The 24,042-nt window shown below is 31.2% G+C and overlaps 1 protein-coding gene across 3 annotated transcripts in view; it reads right to left on the bottom strand.

Moving 5' to 3' along the window:
• LOC143068730 (spermatogenesis-defective protein 39 homolog) overlaps positions 1-24,042 on the bottom strand; it is a 39,623-nt gene that overhangs the window by 6,000 nt on the left and 9,581 nt on the right. The window contains exons 2-16 of one of the 3 annotated variants that reach the window (XM_076242996.1): positions 19,871-19,951; positions 19,060-19,180; positions 18,005-18,148; positions 17,263-17,292; positions 15,510-15,626; positions 15,048-15,136; positions 12,467-12,535; positions 11,942-12,034; positions 10,903-11,039; positions 8,495-8,522; positions 7,347-7,420; positions 5,331-5,421; positions 4,912-5,046; positions 4,283-4,324; positions 3,955-4,044 (exon numbers count right to left, since the gene is read on the bottom strand). In XM_076242996.1, coding sequence (XP_076099111.1) covers positions 3,955-4,044; positions 4,283-4,324; positions 4,912-5,046; positions 5,331-5,421; positions 7,347-7,420; positions 8,495-8,522; positions 10,903-11,039; positions 11,942-12,034; positions 12,467-12,535; positions 15,048-15,136; positions 15,510-15,626; positions 17,263-17,292; positions 18,005-18,148; positions 19,060-19,180; positions 19,871-19,951 — 1,341 coding nt within the window. The remainder of the gene's footprint in view (positions 1-3,954; positions 4,045-4,282; positions 4,325-4,911; positions 5,047-5,330; positions 5,422-7,346; positions 7,421-8,494; positions 8,523-10,902; positions 11,040-11,941; positions 12,035-12,466; positions 12,536-15,047; positions 15,137-15,509; positions 15,627-17,262; positions 17,293-18,004; positions 18,149-19,059; positions 19,181-19,870; positions 19,952-24,042) is intronic. The other 2 variants (XM_076242997.1, XM_076242998.1) reach the window with 2 other exon arrangements.

Raw genomic sequence — 24,042 nt, 5'->3', positions numbered from 1 at the left:
AAATAGCATTATGTAGAAATGTCCTTTTAGTTTTATTTGCTTTTAAAAATAATTCGGACAAGAAGGACAAAATAAGGACAACTCAATAACGAGTATTTATTTAGTAATAACGAAATAGGATTGTCTTCTTGAACGTTTCAAGCCAAAGACGTAAGAAACGTTGCTTTTGATTGGACGATAAGATGTTTACTCTAACGTCATAGTAAGTGTCAAAAGACATAAATAGGAGCCTGTAGACAGACATGTCATTCTGAATCAATCTCTTGAACCGTCAACTACCTTTTATATTGACCACCCGATTTATTGCTTTATCTGTTGAATGATGAATGTTTATTTGATGTTTATTATATTGAAAGAAGAAGTCAAAATACTACTAAAATAAATATTGTTATGTTTATTACAAATATGTTTATCCACAATGCCGTTTATTCCACTCCTCATGGATGATGAGTTAAACAGTTTTATAGTAACCCTAGGTTTGTTACAGTTTGGTGTCAGAAGTGGGATGACAAAAATAATTGTCATCCAGTGATCGAATATCTCGCCTGTGATTTTTAAGTTTGAATAGAAATCTTAATTTTTCAACGATATTTATAGTGAACTAGTAATAATTTTCAATGTCTGACGAATCTGATTCAGAAATCGAGTTTAATATGGATAAACGTGAAACGGTCGAGAAAAATAATGAAGACTCTGCATTAAATACAACAAAACAGGGACAAGGTGATATTGACAGTGAATTTAATAACAACGTACGAGACGACATAGCTAGACAGAGAAATACAGTAGAGACGGAACGGAATTTTGAAAGTGAACAAGGTGTTTCGTATTTTGAAAATAATAGCGTTCATGAACGAAAATGGGGAAATACACCATGATTTTGCCGTGAACAGTTGCCGATTGCTGGACATCCTGCTACAATTCGTCCAGATGCTTATAGTGGATCAGATGGTTGGGAAGAATATTTTTCGCATTTTCAAGATTGTGCAGAACTCGGCAGATGGAGTACGGAAGATCGAGTATTGACACTTGCTGCAAGTTTAAAGGGCCCTGCACGAACTTTTTATATGAGTCTTCCTACACATGAACGCCGACCTTATAGTATTCTTGTCCGACGCTTAGAAGAAAGATTCGGAAGTGCCCGTCAACAAAACAGATGGTTATCGCGTTTTGAAATGAGAACAAGAAATTCCGGTGAAACAGTTGCTGCTCTTGGTGATGACCTCCGTCAGATGGTACAAAAGGCTTATTGTAATTTAGATTCATTGGCACAAGAAGTGTTGGCGCTCAATCAGTTATATAAGTCGATTCCTATAGAAATGAAATGTCGTTGTGTAGATCGAGAATGTAAAACGGTCGCTGACGCTGTAGATATAATTGAAAGATATGAGGCTCTTTTAGGGGAGTCAAGTCAAAAGAAAACTAGTGTCCGCTCTGTTTCTTATGAAAATATTTCCCAACAGCCAAATAATGACAGAACCATTCAAATGCTTTTAAGTAGAATGGATAAGTTAGAAAATCAGATTCGGAATACGAACAACCGATCCAACTTTAGATTTGGCCACAGAAATTACCAAAACGGGAGCAATACACAGAATCAAAGGACCTGCTTCATTTGTGACTCGCCTGATCATTTTTATAGACAATGTTCTATGTATAATGGTCATGAATTTAGGGAGAATAAACCCCCAAATTCACAGAATTTTAGAAATGTCAGACCAAATACAACTATGGAAACGGTTCAGTGAGACAACCGTCCGTTTATTCAATAGGTCGGGAGTTGACGGTTACAGAAGTCGAATTTTATGTTAATTAAAGGATTTTCAAGATGTTGGAAATGAAATTCAGACTCAAATTATAAATAGCAGAATAAATCAAATAGGGGGTCAAGAAAAATAACAGATAATGGATTTTATATGCATGGTTCAGTTTATGGACAAACATAAGAGAACTCTGGCAAAAATATGTTTTATGAAAATAATGTGATTATTTGTGATATTACCTTGATAAAATTTTAGAACAAGATTTATTATTTAAATTCGTGCAGTACCAATAAATTACGGAATATTGAAGTGACAAAGAAAGCAGGAAAAGTATTTCACATATATAGACTCGCAGAATATAATGGAAACGATATCACAAAATGGTTTAAAGTGATAAAAGAAAGTGTCTCATAATCTAGCAAGAAGTAAAGTTAAAACCAAAGAAGAGGACAAGACGCCATTCAGAATTTATTGTGCTTATGTGTTTAAATGTGTATCACTCGTTATTTTTATTTTTTTATGAATAAGATTATTCATGTGTTGAGATATAGTGTATATGAAGAAGTATTGGTGCAGTGTTGTGAATGCATCCAGTTGTTATGTGATATTTCTAGAAACGTAGCCCAGATTTGCCTATAGGGACTGATCACCCCAGAGTTGGTTGAAAAGAGGGGGTTTTCTAGAAAATTTGGTGGAATATTGTGATATTTCCAAGGTAGTTAATAATTATAGTTGCAGCGTCAACAGAAATTATTATTTGATGTTAAAGTGATACTGTGTTTTTGTAGATAAGTGGAAGAAATTCGTGAATGGCTCTAGTGTTTCTCTATGGTTTTTAAATGTGTCCGATGTCATATCAGAAATTGCTGAGTGTAATAATGAAAATTATCTACAGATGACAGAAAGATGATTTCCCTGAAGACACAGAAGTGTGGATGATATAATTAAACAGTGTGAATATATTCCATTAAAGATTGAAGAGCACAGAGACTATAAGTAAAAAATAAAAGTACTGGTATACTGTTACCTCCAGAAAATACAGGAGTATTTTAAGACTTGGGTGGGGGAAATTGTGACAAATCTGGACTGATAATTGTTATTATTTAACCTATTATTTATTGTATATTACATATATCTATTTGGATATTGCCGGGTGGTCAACTTCTCGAGAGTGCACAAACACTGATAAATGCATTGACTTTCATACTCATGATTTAAACTATTTGTACTTTGCAAGCGATAAGGGCCAGTTTTATATGTATATCTTGGTAATGTTTACCTATGAAATACTTTGATTATCCCGTCATATAGTGATTTATTTTGACAAATATCGTCGTGAGATTCAACTTGTTTACATCTGCCATGACACCGTTCTGTACTTTCACTTTGCGATCTCATATTATTATTTGTTCAAGTTAACACTTTATCAATGCAGGTAAATTGCGTATTTATTATGTTTGTGCCTATCTTTTCATTAACATTGTTTTTATTTATGATAGAACAGGGTTTTCATTGATCTCATTTAAGCATTATATCTAATGCGTAAGGTTATGTAAATTACACCCAAGTTCATACGCCGTATCGAGAAAGGAATTTACTGTCCGTTTAAAAATAGCATTATGTAGAAATGTCCTTTTAGTTTTATTTGCTTTTAAAAATAATTCGGACAAGAAGGACAAAATGAGGACAACTCAATAACGAGTATTTATTTAGTAATAACGAAATAGGATTGTCTTCTTGAACGTTTCAAGCCAAAAGACGTAAGAAACGTTGCTTTTGATTGGACGATAAGATGTTTACTCTAACGTCATAGTAAGTGTCAAAAGACATAAATAGGAGCTTGTAGACAGACATGTCATTCTGAATCAATCTCTTGAACCGTCAACTACCTTTTATATTGACCACCCGATTTATTGCTTTATCTGTTGAATGATGAATGTGTATTTGATGTTTATTATATTGAAAGAAGAAGTCAAAATACTACTAAAATAAATATTGTTATGTTTATTACAAATATGTTTATCCACAATGCCGTTTATTCCACTCCTCATGGATGATGAGTTAAACAGTTTTATAGTAACCCTAGGTTTGTTACAATATTATGGTTATAGTTAAATTTACATTAAGACGATATTAAATTGTAAACTTTCATGGTAATCAGTACATAGATTTATGTTTTAAGATAAATTACCTTTGTTGTAAGTAATTCGTCTACACCATTCCACTGTTTTAACCTAGCTCTGGCAGATAAAGCTGTCCATACAAACTGTTTATCTGTCAACTAAAATAAAACTATTTGGTTTGAATTTTGACCAATAAATATTAAAAAGGTTAATAGAGTGTTGAGATGTATAGGAAAGCAGACCATGCAACATTTACAACAATGCAACCGCTAGTTATTAGTTTTATAAGGGGTCATATATCAAAATAATTTAAAAACTTTGTTTCAAACTTTAAAATTCTTAAGAAATAGGGAAAATAAAATCTTTCCTTTTATACTAATAGGAAAGCTGTCTTACCTGGTGTTGTTTTCTAATTGCTTCTGGACATGCCAAATGATTCTGAAAGACACAAAAATATTTGTTTCATCAAGCAAAAAACTCAAACAATTTCTTCGAAGAAACCTGACTGTACTTACAAACACTCATTTCAAGAAACGATTGATCTAATATAATTTAAAAATTACTCAAATTCTGAATAAATTCATAGTCATCATGGACACTTTTAATTTTATAGTACAATGTTATGATCAATTTTTGTAATTTGCGTAAAACTTTTTTTGGTGGGAATTCAAATTCATTGGTTTTAAGATTTACTCATCTGGAATCTACTAAAACATTTACTCCTTGTACTTTTGGTCGCATGTTCTCAGATCTTTATATTAAAGGTAAATAATCAATTACTCCTACATGGTTTATTTTTTGCAAAGATTTTCCAGATTTAAGGTGTGAAGTTTTATACTGGAAGCTTTCTTTCTTTTATTTATACCTTCTTCTGAACGTCAGCTCAATATCCTGAACATGAGGGATTTTTTTTCACAATTATATTCTAAATGCAAAATGAGCCAAAATCAGCTGCTAACATTTTTTTTATCTAAAGTTTCCAATGTATTATTAAAACAATACAAATTAATTTGGCTGTCACTTACCTCCCCTTCTGAGGAATGATAAAAACAACAATAGTAAAGTGTGGTAACAGCTGACATGTTAAGTATAGAAGCTTTACGTGGATATTGCTTAAACATCATTACTGTTCCACTTAATTCTGCTTTCCTATCAGAATCCTGAAATGTAAACCATAAATAAGATGCTTTGTGAGATATTGCTCACTGACCCATACTCTTAAATCAACTCAAAACAGTGCATAAAAAAATCAGAGATAACAGGCTTAAACTTTTGTATGCCAGACTTGCGTTTCGTCATTTTAAGGATATATATCATGTATCACTGTAATACAGGAATACACACATTGAAATGTATAACTTGCTTAATTGATGATAGCTGAATAATTATAGGTAAATGTCTCTAAATACAATTAAAATCATCATACAACTTAACTCTTATTTACCTCTATTGGTCTTTGTCTTTCTAATAATGCTATGTGTTCCTGTAACAATGGTGTTTCAGATGATAGCTGTGGATTAGCTGAGAAGTGTGCTCTGAAATATATAATTCAATATTTACACCAAATTAAATAGAAGTAACAATTTGAGTAACTTATCAAATGACTATTATACATTGATCAAGAACCCATGAAAGTAAATCTAAAAACTCTAGAAAATACAATGATTTCTTTTAAAAAGATAAAATGATCAAAGCAGCTGAAAGATCACTTAACCATGCAAAATTAATTTTGAATGTTTTTTTTCTTCTGGTGATGGACTTTAATTTACCATGAAAATGAAGTGAAGGGCAACTGACATAAACCACTTTCAACATGAGACAACCATGTATGATATATGGTTTGTAAAGATCAATTATTAAAAAATATTTTCTTTTTACAAATAGTTTTAAGAACGCTTTCACAGTTGCAAAATAAGCATATATATATTTTATGGCATCAGCAACATTTGCAGTTAAGACAAGAAGGCTATTCCATCTATTCTGATCTGTGCATTTCTCAATTAACCTTCAAGAGGAACACTCGGAGCTAAAAATAGCTATAAATGGATCTGCTGAGGTATTGAGTGAGTTCCATGAGATTGGAAAAATAACATGGAAAAGTAAAATAATAAGCAAGAGGTAAATATTTGAGTATAGCTATATTGTAAGTTTTTGTAGAATAAAAACGTTTTAATGAACAATTATCACAATATTTTGTGTTGTATATTAGTGATAACTTAGATGATAGTTTTATGTATTTTTAAATTCAGCAATTTTTTCTAAATTTGAAGAACATGCTGGCCTGGCATTTTATTTTTAAATGGCTTGAATATAACTAGACATTAATTCAATTTTGTCTAGATACCTTTGAAATGAAAACCACCTCATGAAGACCTGTCTACAGCAGAATGCATTGAGTGTTTAGCTAAAGGTAATATCTTTGGTTTGCTGGCTAGCTAGCTGAGCTGTGTAAGTTAGGTTTATTAATCTCCTTTAAGAAGGCTCGGTGTCTTCCTCCATCTTGGATTTTGAATAAGCAGACATCTTTGGTCTATATATTTGGTGAAATGTGCAAATTTTTAGAGTTTTATGTAATTTTTGTACAAGACTTTTGAATGAATATAGAAAATTGTATGTTTAAACATAATTGCAGTTGTAATTTTGCAAAAACACTTTGTTTCTGTTTCATTAGATTTATCAAAATTTACCAAATAAGGGGAGATGACTCCTATAAAGTAGTTTTTACAATAGAAAGTGTTATGAATTTACCTATTTCAATATGTAGCAAGAAAACAAGTTCAGTGACCCCTAAAGTTTAATAGGTACTTATTTGCTTGGATTTAATGATAAGTCAAAACTCATGTGAAAACTGAACATAAACTTTGAAGTATTGAAATATTCAAATAAATATTTGAAAGTCTGAAATATGAGTAAAACTCAATTTATAGTATTGAGTAAAATTCTCATGAGAAGAAGTGTGTCAATAAATTAAATATTGTAACAATTATAAATCATAGCCAACTGATAGAAATCTATTAGAAATGTTAAATTTGGAAGAACTACAGGCAGCGTTCTTTCAAGTGCATCATAACATACCTGTCGAAATTGTGATCCTGTGCATGATATTAGGGGTTTATCGGTACTTGGAATGTTAAAATGATTCTTACCTAATGATTCTATGTAAAATATAATTTAAAACATTTGCTATCTATTAAATCGGAGAAACCAGTGTGATTTTACTTTTTTTTTTATCATAATCATGATTGTTATATCAAACATAGTAACTCACTGTTAGAGCATTCAGGATTTCAATCTAAAATTTACTGCTTAATTCAAGTCAGTATTTTAAATTCTTATTTGAATACAGCTTATAATTACTGATAGAACAAAAACTCTTGCTATTAGTAAAATCAAAAGGCGTACCCTATTCATTTGTATATTAAGCATAATTAAACCATTATGGGAAGAACAAAATACTCACCTTAAACACATATCCAATGATTTTAGTTTAGCACCTGCATCACTTATAGAAACTGCTTGCTTATACTTCAACATCTGTTAATTAAAAGGAAATAATACAATTGTTTACAAATTCCAACACACAATGAAAGAACAACTAATCAATACTTTTCCACATTTATAAACCTGAACTTAATATTGTGATGGATTGAAAATAAGTTAAAAGGCTGTTTTTTGATTTTCATCAGTTCAACAATTACTGAAAACTTAAAAAAATCTTTTTAGTAATAAAACTGTCTTGTATTATAGTGTTCAGAATTTCAGAATGTAATTCCTTTACGGTATTTCTGTATATGCCATTGAAACAAATCTATATCTTTTCAGATCAACTTGTTTTTTCATGAGATGGAAAAGTTCCTTTTTATGAAGATTCCATAAATTTTGTGTATTATTGTTTGTCTGGTGGTCTTTTTCTTTTTTAGCCATGGGGTTGTAGTTTATTTTTGACTTATGAGTTTGAATGTTCCTCTATTGTCTGCAGATTCTCTTTTAAGCTAAGGCCATTAGTTAAACCAATGACCAATAGCTTTTGATTAATTCTTAAGGAAAGGGGCTGATGAAATAGTTTTCTAGTTGATTTTTTTTAAATATCACTGCAAAAAGGTATTTGTTGAACAAATTAAATGAGTGTCAAAACCTCCATAAGAACTAATAAAATAATAGAGCTATAAATCCAATATTTTTTTTTATTTTAACATTTAATTTATGCTGGAAATTAAATAATTTTCTTATCGTGATGTCCTCCAAAAAAAAACCATTTGTTTGACCTTCTGCAATTGATTAGTAAGGTGGTACCCAACACTTTCACTAAAATTAATTTGGCTTGTTTAATTTTCATAAAATTTTGTCAAAGTTTTTACTTTGACCCTTTAACATAAATATAAAAATTTCAAAAATTTTGAACCAACCATATTGTCAGAAAAATTACACTGGTTATATAGCAGTTTTGAAAAACACCAATTTTGATTATTGAGAAGCTTAATATTCCTTATACAACACATTGTAATTAAAACGTTTAGCTGACTTTACAGAGTTATCTCCCTGTAGTGTTAGGTACCACCTTATAAACTGGAATAATCTATAAACAAGAGTTAAATATATCATACGTACTGCTGCTTCTTCATTCCTCCCTAACATCCTGAAACATAAATATTTATGGTAGCAATACACAGTTAGAAGTTTAGTTTCGCATTATGGCCCCTGTGAATTTTTTAAATATGAAAGTTTTTGTACAATAAAATTGATTTTTAGATAATTGAAGAATAATATAGCCTTCTTAGTGGGTTTATATGAACATTAAGATTGTTTTTAACATGTTTTATAGGCCATTTATATGATTGACAGTCCGTATTTTCCTATCCGTACCGTTCATAGGTCCATACATTATTGTAGTGTTTATCAACAAAGATTTTGCGCTCGATCTTTTCAATTCAATTTTATGGAAAAACGAGCAGATAAGCATATGATTTTTTTGGGACCACTTGATAGATATAAACCTATGGATTCAGGAAAGGTATTACTGTAATTGATTGAAATTTTCCTTTAGACCAAATTTTGGAGACTTTTGTGACATGTTCACCCCCCTTTTTTTGCTATATTTTGTATCTAAGAAATGCAGATTGTTGCCATGGTTACACCCAAGAGGGATTATATTTCACCCTTATGACCATTAGAAATCAAATCTATGGAAGATTCTCTTTCTATAAGTATATACATGCATAACACACATATAAAGCCTTCTTTGTTAGACAGGAGGGGAAAGAGGGTGTTTAAAAATTATGAGTGTCAATTTTAAGTTTTTTTCCTAACTGTGTATTGCTACCTTATGGCATTTGACAAAGCAAAGAATTGCTTTTTTTTAGACAAATCATACCACAAATCTATTGATAACTAGGTTATAGATACAATTCTGAGGGAGAAACAACCTTTAGAATGACAATATATGTTAGTTTTGTTGTTTATTGTCCTTAGCAACCAATATAGACATTTTGACTCAAAGACTTGGTTCCGTCATAAATTGAAACTTTATTGGCTACCCCTTGGAAAAGAAGATTGCGCGTTATGTAGAAACCTTAGAAGGGAACGCTTTATATTTTTTCATGCGACTAAATCAAATTTATTATTTTAGCAAGTATAAAGTCACAATTTAGCATGAATTAAGCCTAAATTTTTTCCCGCTATTATAAATGAATTCAGTATTTACTAAATTTTAACCAAGGCTTTGGTATGGTAATACACAACAAAATTGACATTCTAGAGCTTTAAAATAGCTTTAACTTGTAAAATTTGTCTACTGTTAAGGTTAATTTAAGTTTTTAAACAAGAAAAGACAGGCTTAGAAGGTATAGTTTTAGAAATTTGACTAAAAAAGGAGAAAATGCACTTTGACATGGCATGTTTCATAAAATCACTTTTTTGTTGCATTTCAGTGTCAACTGCTAACCTTCATAAAATATTTATTTCTGAACCGATTTTCAAAACTAGCAGGCCAATTTGCTCGTTTTAGCTAGTAGAAAACAGAAATCCATTTAAAGTGGAATTGGGAAAAAAAATGTTAATCCTTAAGGTAGCAATACACAGTTAGAAGTTTAGTTTCGCATTATGGCCCCTGTGAATTTTTTAAATATGAAAGTTTTTGTACAATAAAATTGATTTTTAGATAATTGAAGAATAATATAGCCTTCTTAGTGGGTTTATATGAACATTAAGATTGTTTTTAACATGTTTTATAGGCCATTTATATGATTGACAGTCCGTATTTTCCTATCCGTACCGTTCATAGGTCCATACATTATTGTAGTGTTTATCAACAAAGATTTTGCGCTCGATCTTTTCAATTCAATTTTATGGAAAAACGAGCAGATAAGCATATGATTTTTTTGGGACCACTTGATAGATATAAACCTATGGATTCAGGAAAGGTATTACTGTAATTGATTGAAATTTTCCTTTAGACCAAATTTTGGAGACTTTTGTGACATGTTCACCCCCCTTTTTTTGCTATATTTTGTATCTAAGAAATGCAGATTGTTGCCATGGTTACACCCAAGAGGGATTATATTTCACCCTTATGACCATTAGAAATCAAATCTATGGAAGATTCTCTTTCTATAAGTATATACATGCATAACACACATATAAAGCCTTCTTTGTTAGACAGGAGGGGAAAGAGGGTGTTTAAAAATTATGAGTGTCAATTTTAAGTTTTTTTCCTAACTGTGTATTGCTACCTATATTGCTCTTTTAAAGGAATTCCTTTATTGACTCTAAAACTTTTATCTGTAGGATACCAGTGTTCATGATTTGTGTGGGTATAGTTCAAAAATGAATTTAAATGTTTAACAGAGTACACATTTTGTATTTGTTTGTATGGAGACTTTGGCATAACTACAATACATGTATCAAATATCCGTGAAATTGCTAAATGCCTTGCTGTTTATTAGATTGACACAATGCAAGATTCTGTACTTGTGTTCATTTACTATGGTATGTGTCCATGAGTATAAAATTATACTTACCCAAGTAGATCTTCTAATTCTTTCAAGTCAAAATGAGCTTTCATATAACTGATCAAATGATTAGCTGCTACTGGCCTTCTCTGTAACTCTAGATTAAATATGGAGGGCTTTATTGTTTTCTTTATAAAAAGGATGATCTGAAATTAACAATATAGTATAGGTTAAAATATTTTATTTTACTTTATCTTGTAGGACAGATAATAAAAGATTATTTTAACTCTGTGTTACATATTTTGTTTTCGTTCATTTTTGTTTTGTCCATTAATAAGGCCATTCATTTTCTTGTTTGAATTGTTTTACATTTGTGATTTCCGGGCCTTTTATAGCTGACTGTGTGGTATGGGCCTTGCTCATTGTTGAAGGCTGCACAGTTACATATAACTGTTAATTTCTATGTCTTTTGTTCTCTTGTGGAGAGTTGTCTCATTGGCAATCATACCACATCTTCATTTTTATATTATTATGATGGTAGATACCATTCCATACCAGTTTACCCACTTATTAACCAATCCAATTGGCATACAATTCAATTTAAAGCTAAAGTTACTAATAAAGCTTATATGTTATAGGTCATGAAATGAATAATGTTTTACTTGATTTTGAACACTTTCAATTTTACAGTTGTACAATGTTGTAGTAGTTAGTTTTATGATTTGGAGGACTGTTTAATTGAAATCTCTAAAATATTACGCATATGATCAGGAAAGGAATGACTTTAATCTTTATTCTTTAACAATGTACGAAATCTTGATCCTAAAATGTTGTTGTTGTAAAATCAGTTTATTTATTGTTATTTAAAATTTTTTTGGTCAGATGTATGTAGTCAGCAATATGACAGTTGTTATCAAATAGTTTCTTGTCTATGTTTGTTGGCATTTGTTTTTGTTGCACTTCAGTGTTTCTGTTGTTCCATTGTTTTTCACTTATTGTTGATGTGTTTCCCGTGGTTTAAGTCAGTAACCAGGATTTGTTCTCTCAATCTATTTAGAACTTTTGAAATACGGTATACTATTGTTGCCTATATATATGTAATACTCACTGCTGTAATAGCATTCCCATCATGAAGTTTTATAGCTCGATCTAAAAGTGCAAATTTGTCGTCCTTTGACTTGTACATCTCTAGACTGTATTGCTGAAATTTATAAAACATTGTGAATGCAAGGTCACTTATATTGTAAAAGTATAAAATTCAGATCACTGAGTTGTAAATAGTAAGTAATATTAAATAGAAAGTAGAACATCAGTAAACTCACTATATCATTATATGATGCCAGAAAAATTATGACGTAAAAAAGAATTGTCAGTTTAAAGAAACAATTTGACCACATATTTATGTACCAAGTAAGGTAGCACATTTTTTGTTTCCTCTGTTACACCTTAATGGTGTTTATTTTTTTATTTAGGAAATTGGTTTTGATGGCAGATATTTATAAAAATCTGTCAAGTTAATGTAAATGTTGTAGAGATTCAGGGAATTAAGAATGATACATTTCGCATAGACATTTATGTATTGTTGAAGATCATATAAACACCTCTAGAGGTCATTGAGTTTTTTGCATCATACCTCTCCATTTATAATTCTCTGTACTGTCTCATCAACAGGAATCTTACTGCCTCCACTGGCCTTGGCTCTCTGAAAATAAAACAATAAACCTGTACTACAGGGGTACATATTATGCAGTTGTACAAATGTACACACAAGCAAACACATGTTGATTCCACCATATTGTTTACATTTGCAGCCATGTTTTTTTTTATAAAGAAGGGGCTCTTTAATTTCATTTCAAATTCTTAAACCATTTGCTTAATTAACAAATGGTTATTATAAAATTCAATAAGTAACTTTAGAATTTCGAGACATTTCCTTCAAAAACTTTGGTTTTAGTGAACATCATTCATAAGTTTAGGGGCATTGTCACTTCCATGTTGAGCAAGTGGTTGTAAAACTATGATTCTTTATTGCACTGATTGTTTGGCAAACTGAGTTTTCATAATTGACAATCCGCACTGCTCTCAAGAGTGGAAATGAAATTAATCACCTACAAACATTATTTCTAGTTTACAATGCACAATAAAGATCACTAAGACGCTTGATGAATGTTATTAGCACAGGGATATTTATTTATCTGGTAAATGATGTCATAAAGGGGCACATAATTTACCGCTTATTTCATGGGAAAAAAACTTAAAGTGGTCTATTTATTGATATTTATAAGTGATTACTATGATTTTAGTCAAAGTTTCATTAAATTTCATGAAGGTTCACCATTGTATAAAGTTATGCCCTTATACACTATTCCCATTTATCCAACCAATTACCATGTTCAGTAAAACATCAATTCTGTAGCGAATGCATAATTTTGATCATAATTTTAAAAGTTTACATTATATTGGTTACAAATTTCAAATTAATGTTGACCACAACCTTATCATTAACTCCCTTAACCAAAAATATTAACATGATAGAGAATGGAAAACTAACAAACAAACAGACACAGAGACCAGAAAACTATCCTATGTTGGGAATAACTATAGTTACCATTCAAATATATAAACTAGAGGCTCTAAAGAGCCTGTGTCGCTCACCTTGGTCTATGTGAATATTAAACAAAGGACGCAGATGGATTCATGGCAAAATTGTGTTTTGGTGATGGTGATGTATTTGTACATCTTACTTTACTGAACATTCTTGCTGCTTACAATTATCTCTTTTTATAATAAACTTGGCCCAGTAGTTTCGGTGGAAAATGTAAGAAAAGTTAACAAATTTTATGAAAATTGTTAAAAATTGACTATAAAGGACAATAACTCCTAAGGGGGTCAATTGCCCATTTTTGTTGTACATTATTGCTGTTTACAGTTTATCTCTATCTATAATAATATTCAAAATAATAAAAAAAAACAAAAAACGTCATAATTTCCTTAAAATTACCAATTCAGGGGCAGCAACCTAACAACGAGTTGTCTGAACAATCTGAAAATTTCAGGGCAGATAGATTTTGACCTGATAAGCAATTTAATCTCGTCAGATTTGCTCTAAATGCTTTGATTTGAGTTATAAGCCAAAAACTGCATTTTACCCCTATATTTTATTTTTAGCCATGATGGCCATCTTGGTTAGTTGGCGTGGTCACGCTACACATTATTTAAACTTAATACTCCAATGTAATTGTGGCCAAGTTTGGTTTAATTTGGCCCAGTAGTTTCAGAGGAGAAGATTTTTGTAAAAGATTACTAATATTTAAGAAAAATGGTTAAAAATTTACTATAAAGGGCAATAACTCCTAAAGGGGTCAACTGACCATTTTGGTCATGTGACTTATTGGTAAATCTTACTTTGCTGCACATTATTGCTGTTTACAGTTTATCTCTATCTATAATAATATTCAAGATAATAACCAAAACCAGCAAAATTTCCTTAAAATTACCAATTCAAGGACAGCAACCCAACAACGGGTTGTCTGATTCATCTGAAAATTTCAGGGCAGATAGATCTTGACCTGATTAACAATTTTACCCCATGTCAGATTTGCTCTAAATGATTTAGTTTTTGCGTTATAAGCCAAAAACTGCATTTTACCCCTATGTTCTATTTTTAGCCGTGGTGGCCATCTTGGTTGGTTTGCGGGGTCACGCCACACATTTTTTAAACTAGATACCCCATTGATGATTGTGGCCAAGTTTGGTTTAATTTGGCCCACTAGTTTCAGAGGAGAAGATTTTTGTAAAAGCTAACAACGATGGACGACGGACACCAAGTGATGTTAAATGATCACTTGGCCCTTTGGGCCAGGTGAGCTAAAAAGAAGATGTGGTATGATTGCCAATTGGATAACTATCCATAATAGACCAAATAACACAACAATAAGGAAAGCCGATATCTCAAAGTCAGCTGTTAAAGGCCCCGAAATGACAAGCAATTCAAAAGAGAAAACTAAGGACCTTATTTATGTACAAAATAATGAATGAAAAACAAAAATGTAACACAGCAACAAGGGACAACCACTGAATTACAGGTTCCTGACTAGGGACTGGCACATACAGAATGTGGCAGGGTTAAACTAAATTGCAAGCGCCAACCCTCCACTAAACTTTGACAGATGTGTGTATATTCAACATCTATTTGGGACACACTCAATACTTACTTCTAATTGTCGTTGTAAAAATTGAATCTGTTCCACTAATTTCTTTGGATCATTTGTTTGTGGAGTTTTAGGTTGGTTGGATATAACAACTATGTAATAAAAACAAAAATAACGGAATCAAAACTTTTATAACACACAAATATTTTTTGAAATGTGTTTTTTCTCAATATTTGTTCTGCATTCCTGTAGACAATGACTAAGTCATAATTAAATGACAACAATATTTCATCATCACAACATAATTCTGACACAAAACATGGTGGGTTGTCATCATCCTTTGCATCATGGGTAATTCATTTAGTCTATATGAATACAAAGGTTACAAGCCATAACATATTACTCAACCCCTTTAAAAACCTATTTTTTTCCCCAGTGTAACTGTTTCTCTGAGTATCACCCAAAATCTGTTCTATCAATATCTAAGAAAGTATTGGATGGTATCTGATAACCAAAGTAACTTACCATCATGAATTGATTGATTATTCAAAGATGTGTTAGACAAACTGGTAGATAGTTTCTCCTGTGATTTGCTGTACAACATCGACCCAGAATCTGGCTGAAATGACACATTTCCTGCACCTAGAAAAAACAAAACCTTTCAATAATTCATTCTTATCATAAATAAAATACCTGTATACCTTAAATTTCAATCTATAACAATTCTTAAGAATTATTTGAGAGTAATTTCTCCTTTAATCATGTTTATAATTCAAAGTGATATTCCAAATGGTCATAACGAATGTTTCAATTCAAGTTACATTTTGAAACAATACTGATATTTTTAAAAGTTGTCTTGCTCAACAATCAAAAATCTTTTCAAACTATCATAACATGGATAGATATATTCTGATTACATTTTAAATGTACATTCAAGCTTTGTTAAATCATACATGTATATACCATATGTCAATGAATTATGTTAATAAAATACAATAAAAAGCTCTGACATAATCATATATGGATATGGATATGAATATGAATATGAATATGAATATGAATATGAATATGAATATGAATATAATATGAATATAGATGTTTTAGGCTGTAGGCAACCAGGAAGGAATTCTCTTATAGCTAAAACCATTCATGTATTAAAATGGTTTTTGGACAAGTTTTCAAATCTGTTCAGCCATTGCTCCATTTTACCAAAATATTATCTATCATTGTGAGATGTGTAAATTAGTCACATAAAATTCAGGCTGAATCTTACTACCATCAAACTGTTCCTAAATATCTAACAATTTTTGAAAAAAAATCGTCTGCTACTGTCATGAAAGTATTGAACTCTTACAAGAAAAATGGTCAAAACATGAATGATTTATGCATTTATGCATTTTCTACCAAAAACTAGATATTCAAATGTATTTCCACAATGCATGCTTTGTTGGATAATGATTTTCAAGGATTTCAGGGTAAAAAGATGAACTTTGATAAATTTCAACACAAAATTTCCTATTTGCTTGCATGAAGAACTAGGGTGGATCCAGCCATTTTAAAAAGGGGTGGGGAAGAAGGTGGGGGTTGTGTTCCTAACCAAGGACAAAGGGGGGGTTTCAAGTACATGTCCCCATTCAAATGCATTAATCGTCCAAAAAAAATGGGGGGTTCCAACCCTCAGAACCACACCACACCCCCCCCTCTTCTGGATACGCGCCTGAGGAATTTTTCAAGCAAAGAACTCTAGTATCCAAGAAAGTACAAATTCCCTAAATCTATGAATATTGGTACGTGTACTGCAATATCAAATACATGAAACCAAAGTATTTCAAAGACTATGATTACATAATATATAAAAAAAAGATGTGGTTTGACTGCCAATAAGACACCTCTCCACAAGAGACCAAATGACACATAAATTAACAACTTTAGGTCATCGTACAGCATTCAACAATGAGCAAAGCCACAAATGCATAGTCAGCTATAAAAGCCGCCAAAATGAAAAATGTAAAACAATCCAATTGAGCAAACTTGATTTTGACATCCAGTTGTGGGTCTGAATATTGTGTCAGGATAGATGACAATAACAGAGAAAAGCTCAATAAAATCATTACTGTAACTTGCTAAGTAAGCTCATAAAGTTTTGAAGGTCAACTTAAACAAAATGAAACAACACAAACAAATATAAAGCTTGCAATGATAACATGAGGAATAATATGAATATACATAAATGAACAAAATTATAATATGAAAAGGGAGCATGCAAGGATGTTCATACTTTCAATTTTAGTGCTTTGATCTTGTGCGTCTGGAAAATTAACATGGTGGTTAGTATGCAAACATAAACAATGACAACTTTTAGAGAGCATTATGAACATGAAAATCAAAGTGCTTGTAAGCACTTAACATTAAATATTGCTTCAATTTATCAGTGGGAAGTAAAATTATATATTGCATTGGTTGTTGTTGATTTAACAGCTATTCTAGACAAAGGAAGATAACTCCAATTTTTAAAGATGAGGTTAACAATGACATAATTTATATTTTAGAACAGATATCAGATTCCTGCACCTTGCAAAAGTTATGTAAATTTCTTGACAAGTGAAACATCAATTTGTGCCTTGAATATCTGAGCATATATTACATCGATAAATTCCTGGGAATGTTCATGGATAGTATGTATAGAATGTTATGACCAAATTGCAATGCACTATATTTTGTGTATCAAAGTCAGTGATCAGCCTTGGAATATTTAGATATCAAGTTAGTCCAAAAGATTTTGATTGCAATTCATGCAATCTTTACCTAAAATTGGTTTAATTTTATAGATTCTTTTTCAAAAATAATATTGTAAGTTAGCAGATGTCTTTTTACTAGATTTCCTACATTGTACTTGCAAACTCTGAAGAACATTATGTTGTCAATGCTAACAGAACTTGCATAGTGCAACTGCAAAATTTAAATTAGTAAAATATGGTGAATCACACAAAAGTTCCACACGTGTTTGGAGGAAAACTCACCAATGGTAAAACTTTGGGATCTTGTATGTGTCATCTGCTGAATTGGTTGTAGCCTCTCTCTTGTTTTGTCATGTGAAAGGGATGATTTGATTGGCTGATGCATTGGGGAAGGAGAAACAGTGGTTGGTTGTGGTGTTCTTGAGGCTTTTGATAAATGCAAGCATATATTGGTATGAAACAGATACAATATAACATTCGAACATGCTTTATTTTCACAATACTATAGTGTATAAATTGAAAATATCTATGCTAGCTTTGATACACATGCTACATGACAATTTGTAAAATAAAGTCAAAATTATAAAATTAACAGAAGAAACATTTTTTCTGCCTATCAGAAGTATCAAATATGTAAATGTATAAAGATAATTATAAATACTGTAAAGGCAATCTGAACAGTTTGCTTTGTTTGCCATTGCTTATCAATACTTTTTAATAGCTAGTTGGTTAAGCATCAACACATGATCAAAGTAAATTTATCTTTTTGTTACTAAAATAAGCTGATAAATTGCCAGAAAACATTTTTGTTTTACATTTGTTAATCAACTTCTTGTCATAATTCCCTCCATCGATAGGACAGTAATAATCTTTATTATCTAATTGTCATACTACAATTTTCATTGTCAGACTCTTATGCACACATGCAAACAATCAAATCAAACATTCAAAATATCAACAAATATAGAAAATAAATAACAATCACTCTACTATAATAAGGCTTTATGTTCATACTAACTGCAGGTATTGTAATATATCCTTCACTTAAATCACATGTTTATTTCCTTTATCTATCATTTTTTATGAAAAAGGTGTACTGAATCCTGTTCTAGAGTGTCTTAATTATGGAGCCAGCCAGCAACATGAAATTTGGATTTCACAAATCTATCAGCAATATCTTCTCAAATTGTATTACCTACCTGTACCATCAAAATATTTAATCAGAACTAATTATAACAAATAATTATACAGAAATTTTGTAGAGCTGGTAGATTTAACCTGAAAATATTTTATACACTTCAAAAAACTTAAACATCTGAGAATGGTACATGTATCACCTGTTTCAGCCGAAGGTGTCCCATCCCAGTTAATGGTATCAGTTGACTCATCATCGTCATCATCAAATGATCGTAGTAGCCTCTTGGACTTCCGTAAATCATCCGCTGTCTCTACAGACACCTGTTGACAAACAGCATATAAAATGCAAGTGACCATAAAAGGGAAAAAGAGATTGGATATATTATTTCAACTTGTTTTATGGACTGCTAGACGGTAGTAAAAGTTGTATTCTGAACAATTCTAATTTTTTTTTCAAATTTCTTTTGAACACTCTGCACTGATTTAGTAAGTATCTCTTATCCTACTTATTTATACCACATGACATGTTTCAACTTGGTTAGTCCAATATGTAAATCAACCATTAACCACTTCAAAATGACAGCCAGGGGAAGTAACTCAAATTAAAATTGTGTCATAATGGAACTAGATCACTTTGGAAGTCAAAAATTACATTGATCCTTACAAAATTTGAATTCATAATTATAAACTTGAAAATTACAAAAATAAATGCATATAATAAACAAGAATGTTTCCATAGTGTGATGATGCCTCACTTGCTTTATCATTTTCTATGTTCAATGGACAGTCCAACTCTAATTTGGAATTAAAATAAGAAAGATTATATGATAAGAACATGTGTATTTAAGTTTCAAGTTAATTGGATTTCAACTTCTTCAAAAACTACCTTGATCAAAAACTGAAGCGGGACATACAGATGACCAGAGACATAGACTGACAAACATAATGCCCCTACTAAGGTAGGGCATAAAAAAGCAAAAGCACCACTAAGTTTAGATATGTGTATCTTACTGTATCATCAAACAGGTTAAATGCTTTATTTTTCTTTGCAGATGCCCTAGATGTATCCCAGTATTCATCTTCTACAGAACTCTGAAATAAACAAAATGAAGTACATACTTAGATGAGGTTAAGAAATTTGTTTCAGATGTTCAGGCTCCTTAGCCTGGATTCTTTCCTTTATTACAGTGGAAAATATTTTGCCCAATAATCATTTTTCTATTCATATTTGATTCAATAGCTTTTTAAAAATAGTCTGCGCTAAATACTTTTGCATCTACTAGTCCGGAAACTAAATTTTAAATCTTGTCCGAAATCAAAATTTACTAGTCTGGGGCATCGGACTAGTGGCTAACGGTGCAGACTGAGCTTATAAATTGTAATTTACCAAAATTAAAGCAGATTCTACATTTATTTTCTTTTGATTTGAGACCCAAATACAGTCAGCCTTTTCCAGACATTTGTAAAAAAATAAAATATCTCGATAAAAGATCCTATCAATATTTTTAGCATTATTTTGTTTCTTTAGTATAGCTGCAGAACCGTAGCTCTAAGGTCCTTATGTTATTTTTTGACTAATTGCGCAATTCCAAACGTTTTGAATTAGGAAAAATCCGTAGCTCTATGGTCCGCAAAATCAAAAAAAATTAAAAGGGACCATGAGAGTTAGAGTTCCGCAGCTATCTTTACAAATAACAGACTATGATTTGAACTTAGAATTATTTTTAATTATGGGATTTGCTTGATTTCTTGTTATTAAAATTTTTAATAAATTTCATGCTTTTTCTGTACTGAATTGTTCTGTGCTGCGCATAACACTTTCTATTACAAACTAAAAAATAGTATATTTTCAAAAGAATGTACTGTGCCACGCACAACACTATCTAACCAAAATACATTGTACGGAAAGTGTTATTAACCGCTCAAAAGATTATAATACCAAATAAACATGGAATTTGTTAAAAAAAAAAAATAAACACAAGTGACAAGAAATAATGCAAATTTTATAATTAAAAATAATTCCAAGTTCAAATAATAGCCTGTTAAATGCTCTTTCAACTTAATGTACCAATTTAAGATTTTCGATTTTTTTAAATTCACCATTCGGTGACTACAACCTATTAATGGGTCCTCGATGCTCTGAGACTTCATAATTTTTGGCTTATTAATTTCTTTTATTTGAGAGTCGATGATGAGTATTTTGTAGAAGAACCATGTGCCTGGCATACAAAATTTTAATCCTGGTACATGTATCTATTAAAATTTATTTCTTTATTCTTTTCACCATGTTTACGAGATAAATAACTTTATTATACTTCACGTTAAAATGCCATATTTTGATTGGCTACGGCAAGGGTGTCAATTTACTCTATCACATGGCTGAGCCGGTGACAATTTTTTTTAATGTTACCCTCTCGTCTAGACCAATCAGTAATCGATAATTCAAAGAACAATGAATTGAATTCACATCAAGGAATTTTATACAATGCTTAAGTTCTAGGTTTTGGCTCAGATTTTATTATGGACTGTTAAAATAAATAAAATAAAACATCTTGCTTGACTTTTGTTGGTTTTTTTTCTAATGCCGGTAACGTTGTTATGAACGTGACGTCATAGAAAATAATTTTAAAATAAAAGTAATCTGTAAAAGCCAATAATGATAGGACATTCAGTATAATAAATTAAATAACACATAGCTAAGAGGGTGATAGAGCAGATTGGAACCACTCGAAAAGGCATTGTCAACCTCGGCTTCGCCGCGGTTGACAATGTTTTCTCGGGGTACCAATCTGCTCTATCACCCTCGCAGCTATGTGTTATTTATATAGTAACATCTAAATGCATTACTATTCTGGACTTCATGCAAACACAATTTGTTTGTAAAAATACATATTCATGAATTAAAATATGTTCTATTTATATATAAATCTAAATTCACAATTTCTTTTATTTCAAATAGTTGCCCAAATTTTTCTTTGAATTTATATTGATGAATTATGACTTAAATTTATAGTACATTATATACATGATATAAACATACACAAATTTATGGCAAATGCACACAATTTACATTTCTACTTTTCTACATTTCTACAAAAGTTAGTTTAATTTACATTGTTTACCTGACCATATTTTCACATACATGTACTTGTAAGACTACCTGTCAAGATTTGGAAACCTTGTAAGAATTTGTTGTATGTAATCTTATAAAATTGAGAATGGAAATGGGGAATGTATCAAAGAGACAACAACCCGACCAAAGAAAAAACAACAGCAGAAGGCCACCAACAGGTCTTCAATGTAACGAGAAATTTCCACACCCGGAGGCGTCCTTCAGCTGGCCCCTAAACAAATATATACTAGTTCAGTGGTAATAAACGCCATACTAATTTCCAAATTGTACACAAGAAACTAAAATTAAAATAATACGTACAAGACTAACAAAGACCAGAGGCTTCTGACTTGGGACAGGCGCAAAAATGTGGCGGGGTTAAACATGTTTATGAGATCTCAACCCTCCCCCTATACCTCTAGCCAATGAAGAAAAGTAAACGCATAACAATACTTACATTTAAAATTCAATTAAGAGAAGTCCGAATTTGATGTCAGAAGATGAAACCAAAGAAAATTAACAAAATGACAATTATACATAAATAACAACAGACTACTAGCAGTTAACTGACATGCCGGCTCCAGACTTCAATTAAACTGATTGAAAGATTATGATTTCATCATATGAATATCAGGCACAATCCTTTCGTAATTTAGAGACTGTTTGAGTTTTTGACAGACCTAAATAAGAGATGTCGCATGATTGCCTAATGAGAAAACATTCCACTAGAGACTGAAGAACAAGGATGTAAGCAAACACCACATCTTTTTTTAATTCACATAGTTTCAGTGGAGGATCCAGAGGTAGGTACATGTATGTAACCATTATGTCAATGGGTTTTACAAAACAAGGTAACTGAATTATGGTGCACATTTTGTGTCTTATATCACAGGAATTTGAAATCCTATCAATAAGCGGGTAAATATATACCAAAGTCGACTTTCACAGTAGAGCTTCCCTCGAAGGGCTGGGTTGGGGTGTAGTTGACCACTTATGTTCGCCCCATTTCACTTTCGCACCCTACATGTTTGCACCCAAAGTCCTTTCGTGCCCAATCTTAATTGGTTTTGTGTTTAATAACTTTGTAATACTTTATTCTTATAAGTATAATTGTTGTCATTGTCTCAAAATAAAGTGAGACACCATTTTTTTTTATGTTGAATAAATCTTAATCATGTTTTGGATAGTGTATTGTTAAAAAAAAATAATAATCCTTTCCAGAGACGTATATATGTCTCTGTCCTTTCTAAATTAAGTGGGATTATGTCAACGTTTTATTTTGTGGTGAATAACTCTTAAATCATGTTTTGGTTAGTGAGGGCCCTCATGGGGTTTTTGATTATGTGATTACTTGGCCGTTTTTTTAATGATTATTTGATTATTAAGCCAAATATTTCATGATTATTTGATTACCTAGGACTGTATTTTTAGTTTATGATTATTTGATTACTAAAGATAAGCAAATATTTAATGATTATGTGATTATATTGGCAAAAAAATGGTGATTATGTGATTACTAGGACCCCCCCATGAGGGGCCTCGTTAGTGTATTGCTACAACTTTGTTTCATTGACTTGTTTCAAAATGAAGTGAGATTCTGACTACGTTTTTTTGGGTGTTGAATAAATTTTATCATGTTTCGGTTATAATAGTGAATTGCTATATTTTGGTTCCTATATTTTATTGTTTCATTGTTTCAGATCAAAGGGGCCAATCTGTTAAAAACAATTATCTTTTGTGTTTTTCATTTAAAATCTTCAAAGTTTTACTCATACCAAGTTATAAATACATTCAGTATTTACACCAATTTGAAAGCAATTTAAAACAACAATCATGATTTTCCAATTATTCAACTGGAATTTAGGCGCGAACGGACCTTGGATGCGAATGTGCAAAGTGCTAATGTGTAGGGTGCGAAAGTGTATTGGGCACAAACGGACCTGATACCCCAAGTCTTAAGGTTCATCATAACCTTTTGCCTAATATGGCCGTATTTACACCACAAATTTTACTCTGAGTACAGACAAACCTATGCACCTGCAAAAGTTTTAAGGGATGGCAGGAACTAGAT

Source organism: Mytilus galloprovincialis, chromosome 3 (genome assembly GCF_965363235.1).
Source record: "Mytilus galloprovincialis chromosome 3, xbMytGall1.hap1.1, whole genome shotgun sequence".
Lineage (NCBI taxonomy): Eukaryota > Metazoa > Mollusca > Bivalvia > Mytilida > Mytilidae > Mytilus > Mytilus galloprovincialis.
Note: the sequence above shows the minus strand (reverse complement) of the source record. Positions and strands in the feature narration are given on the sequence as shown.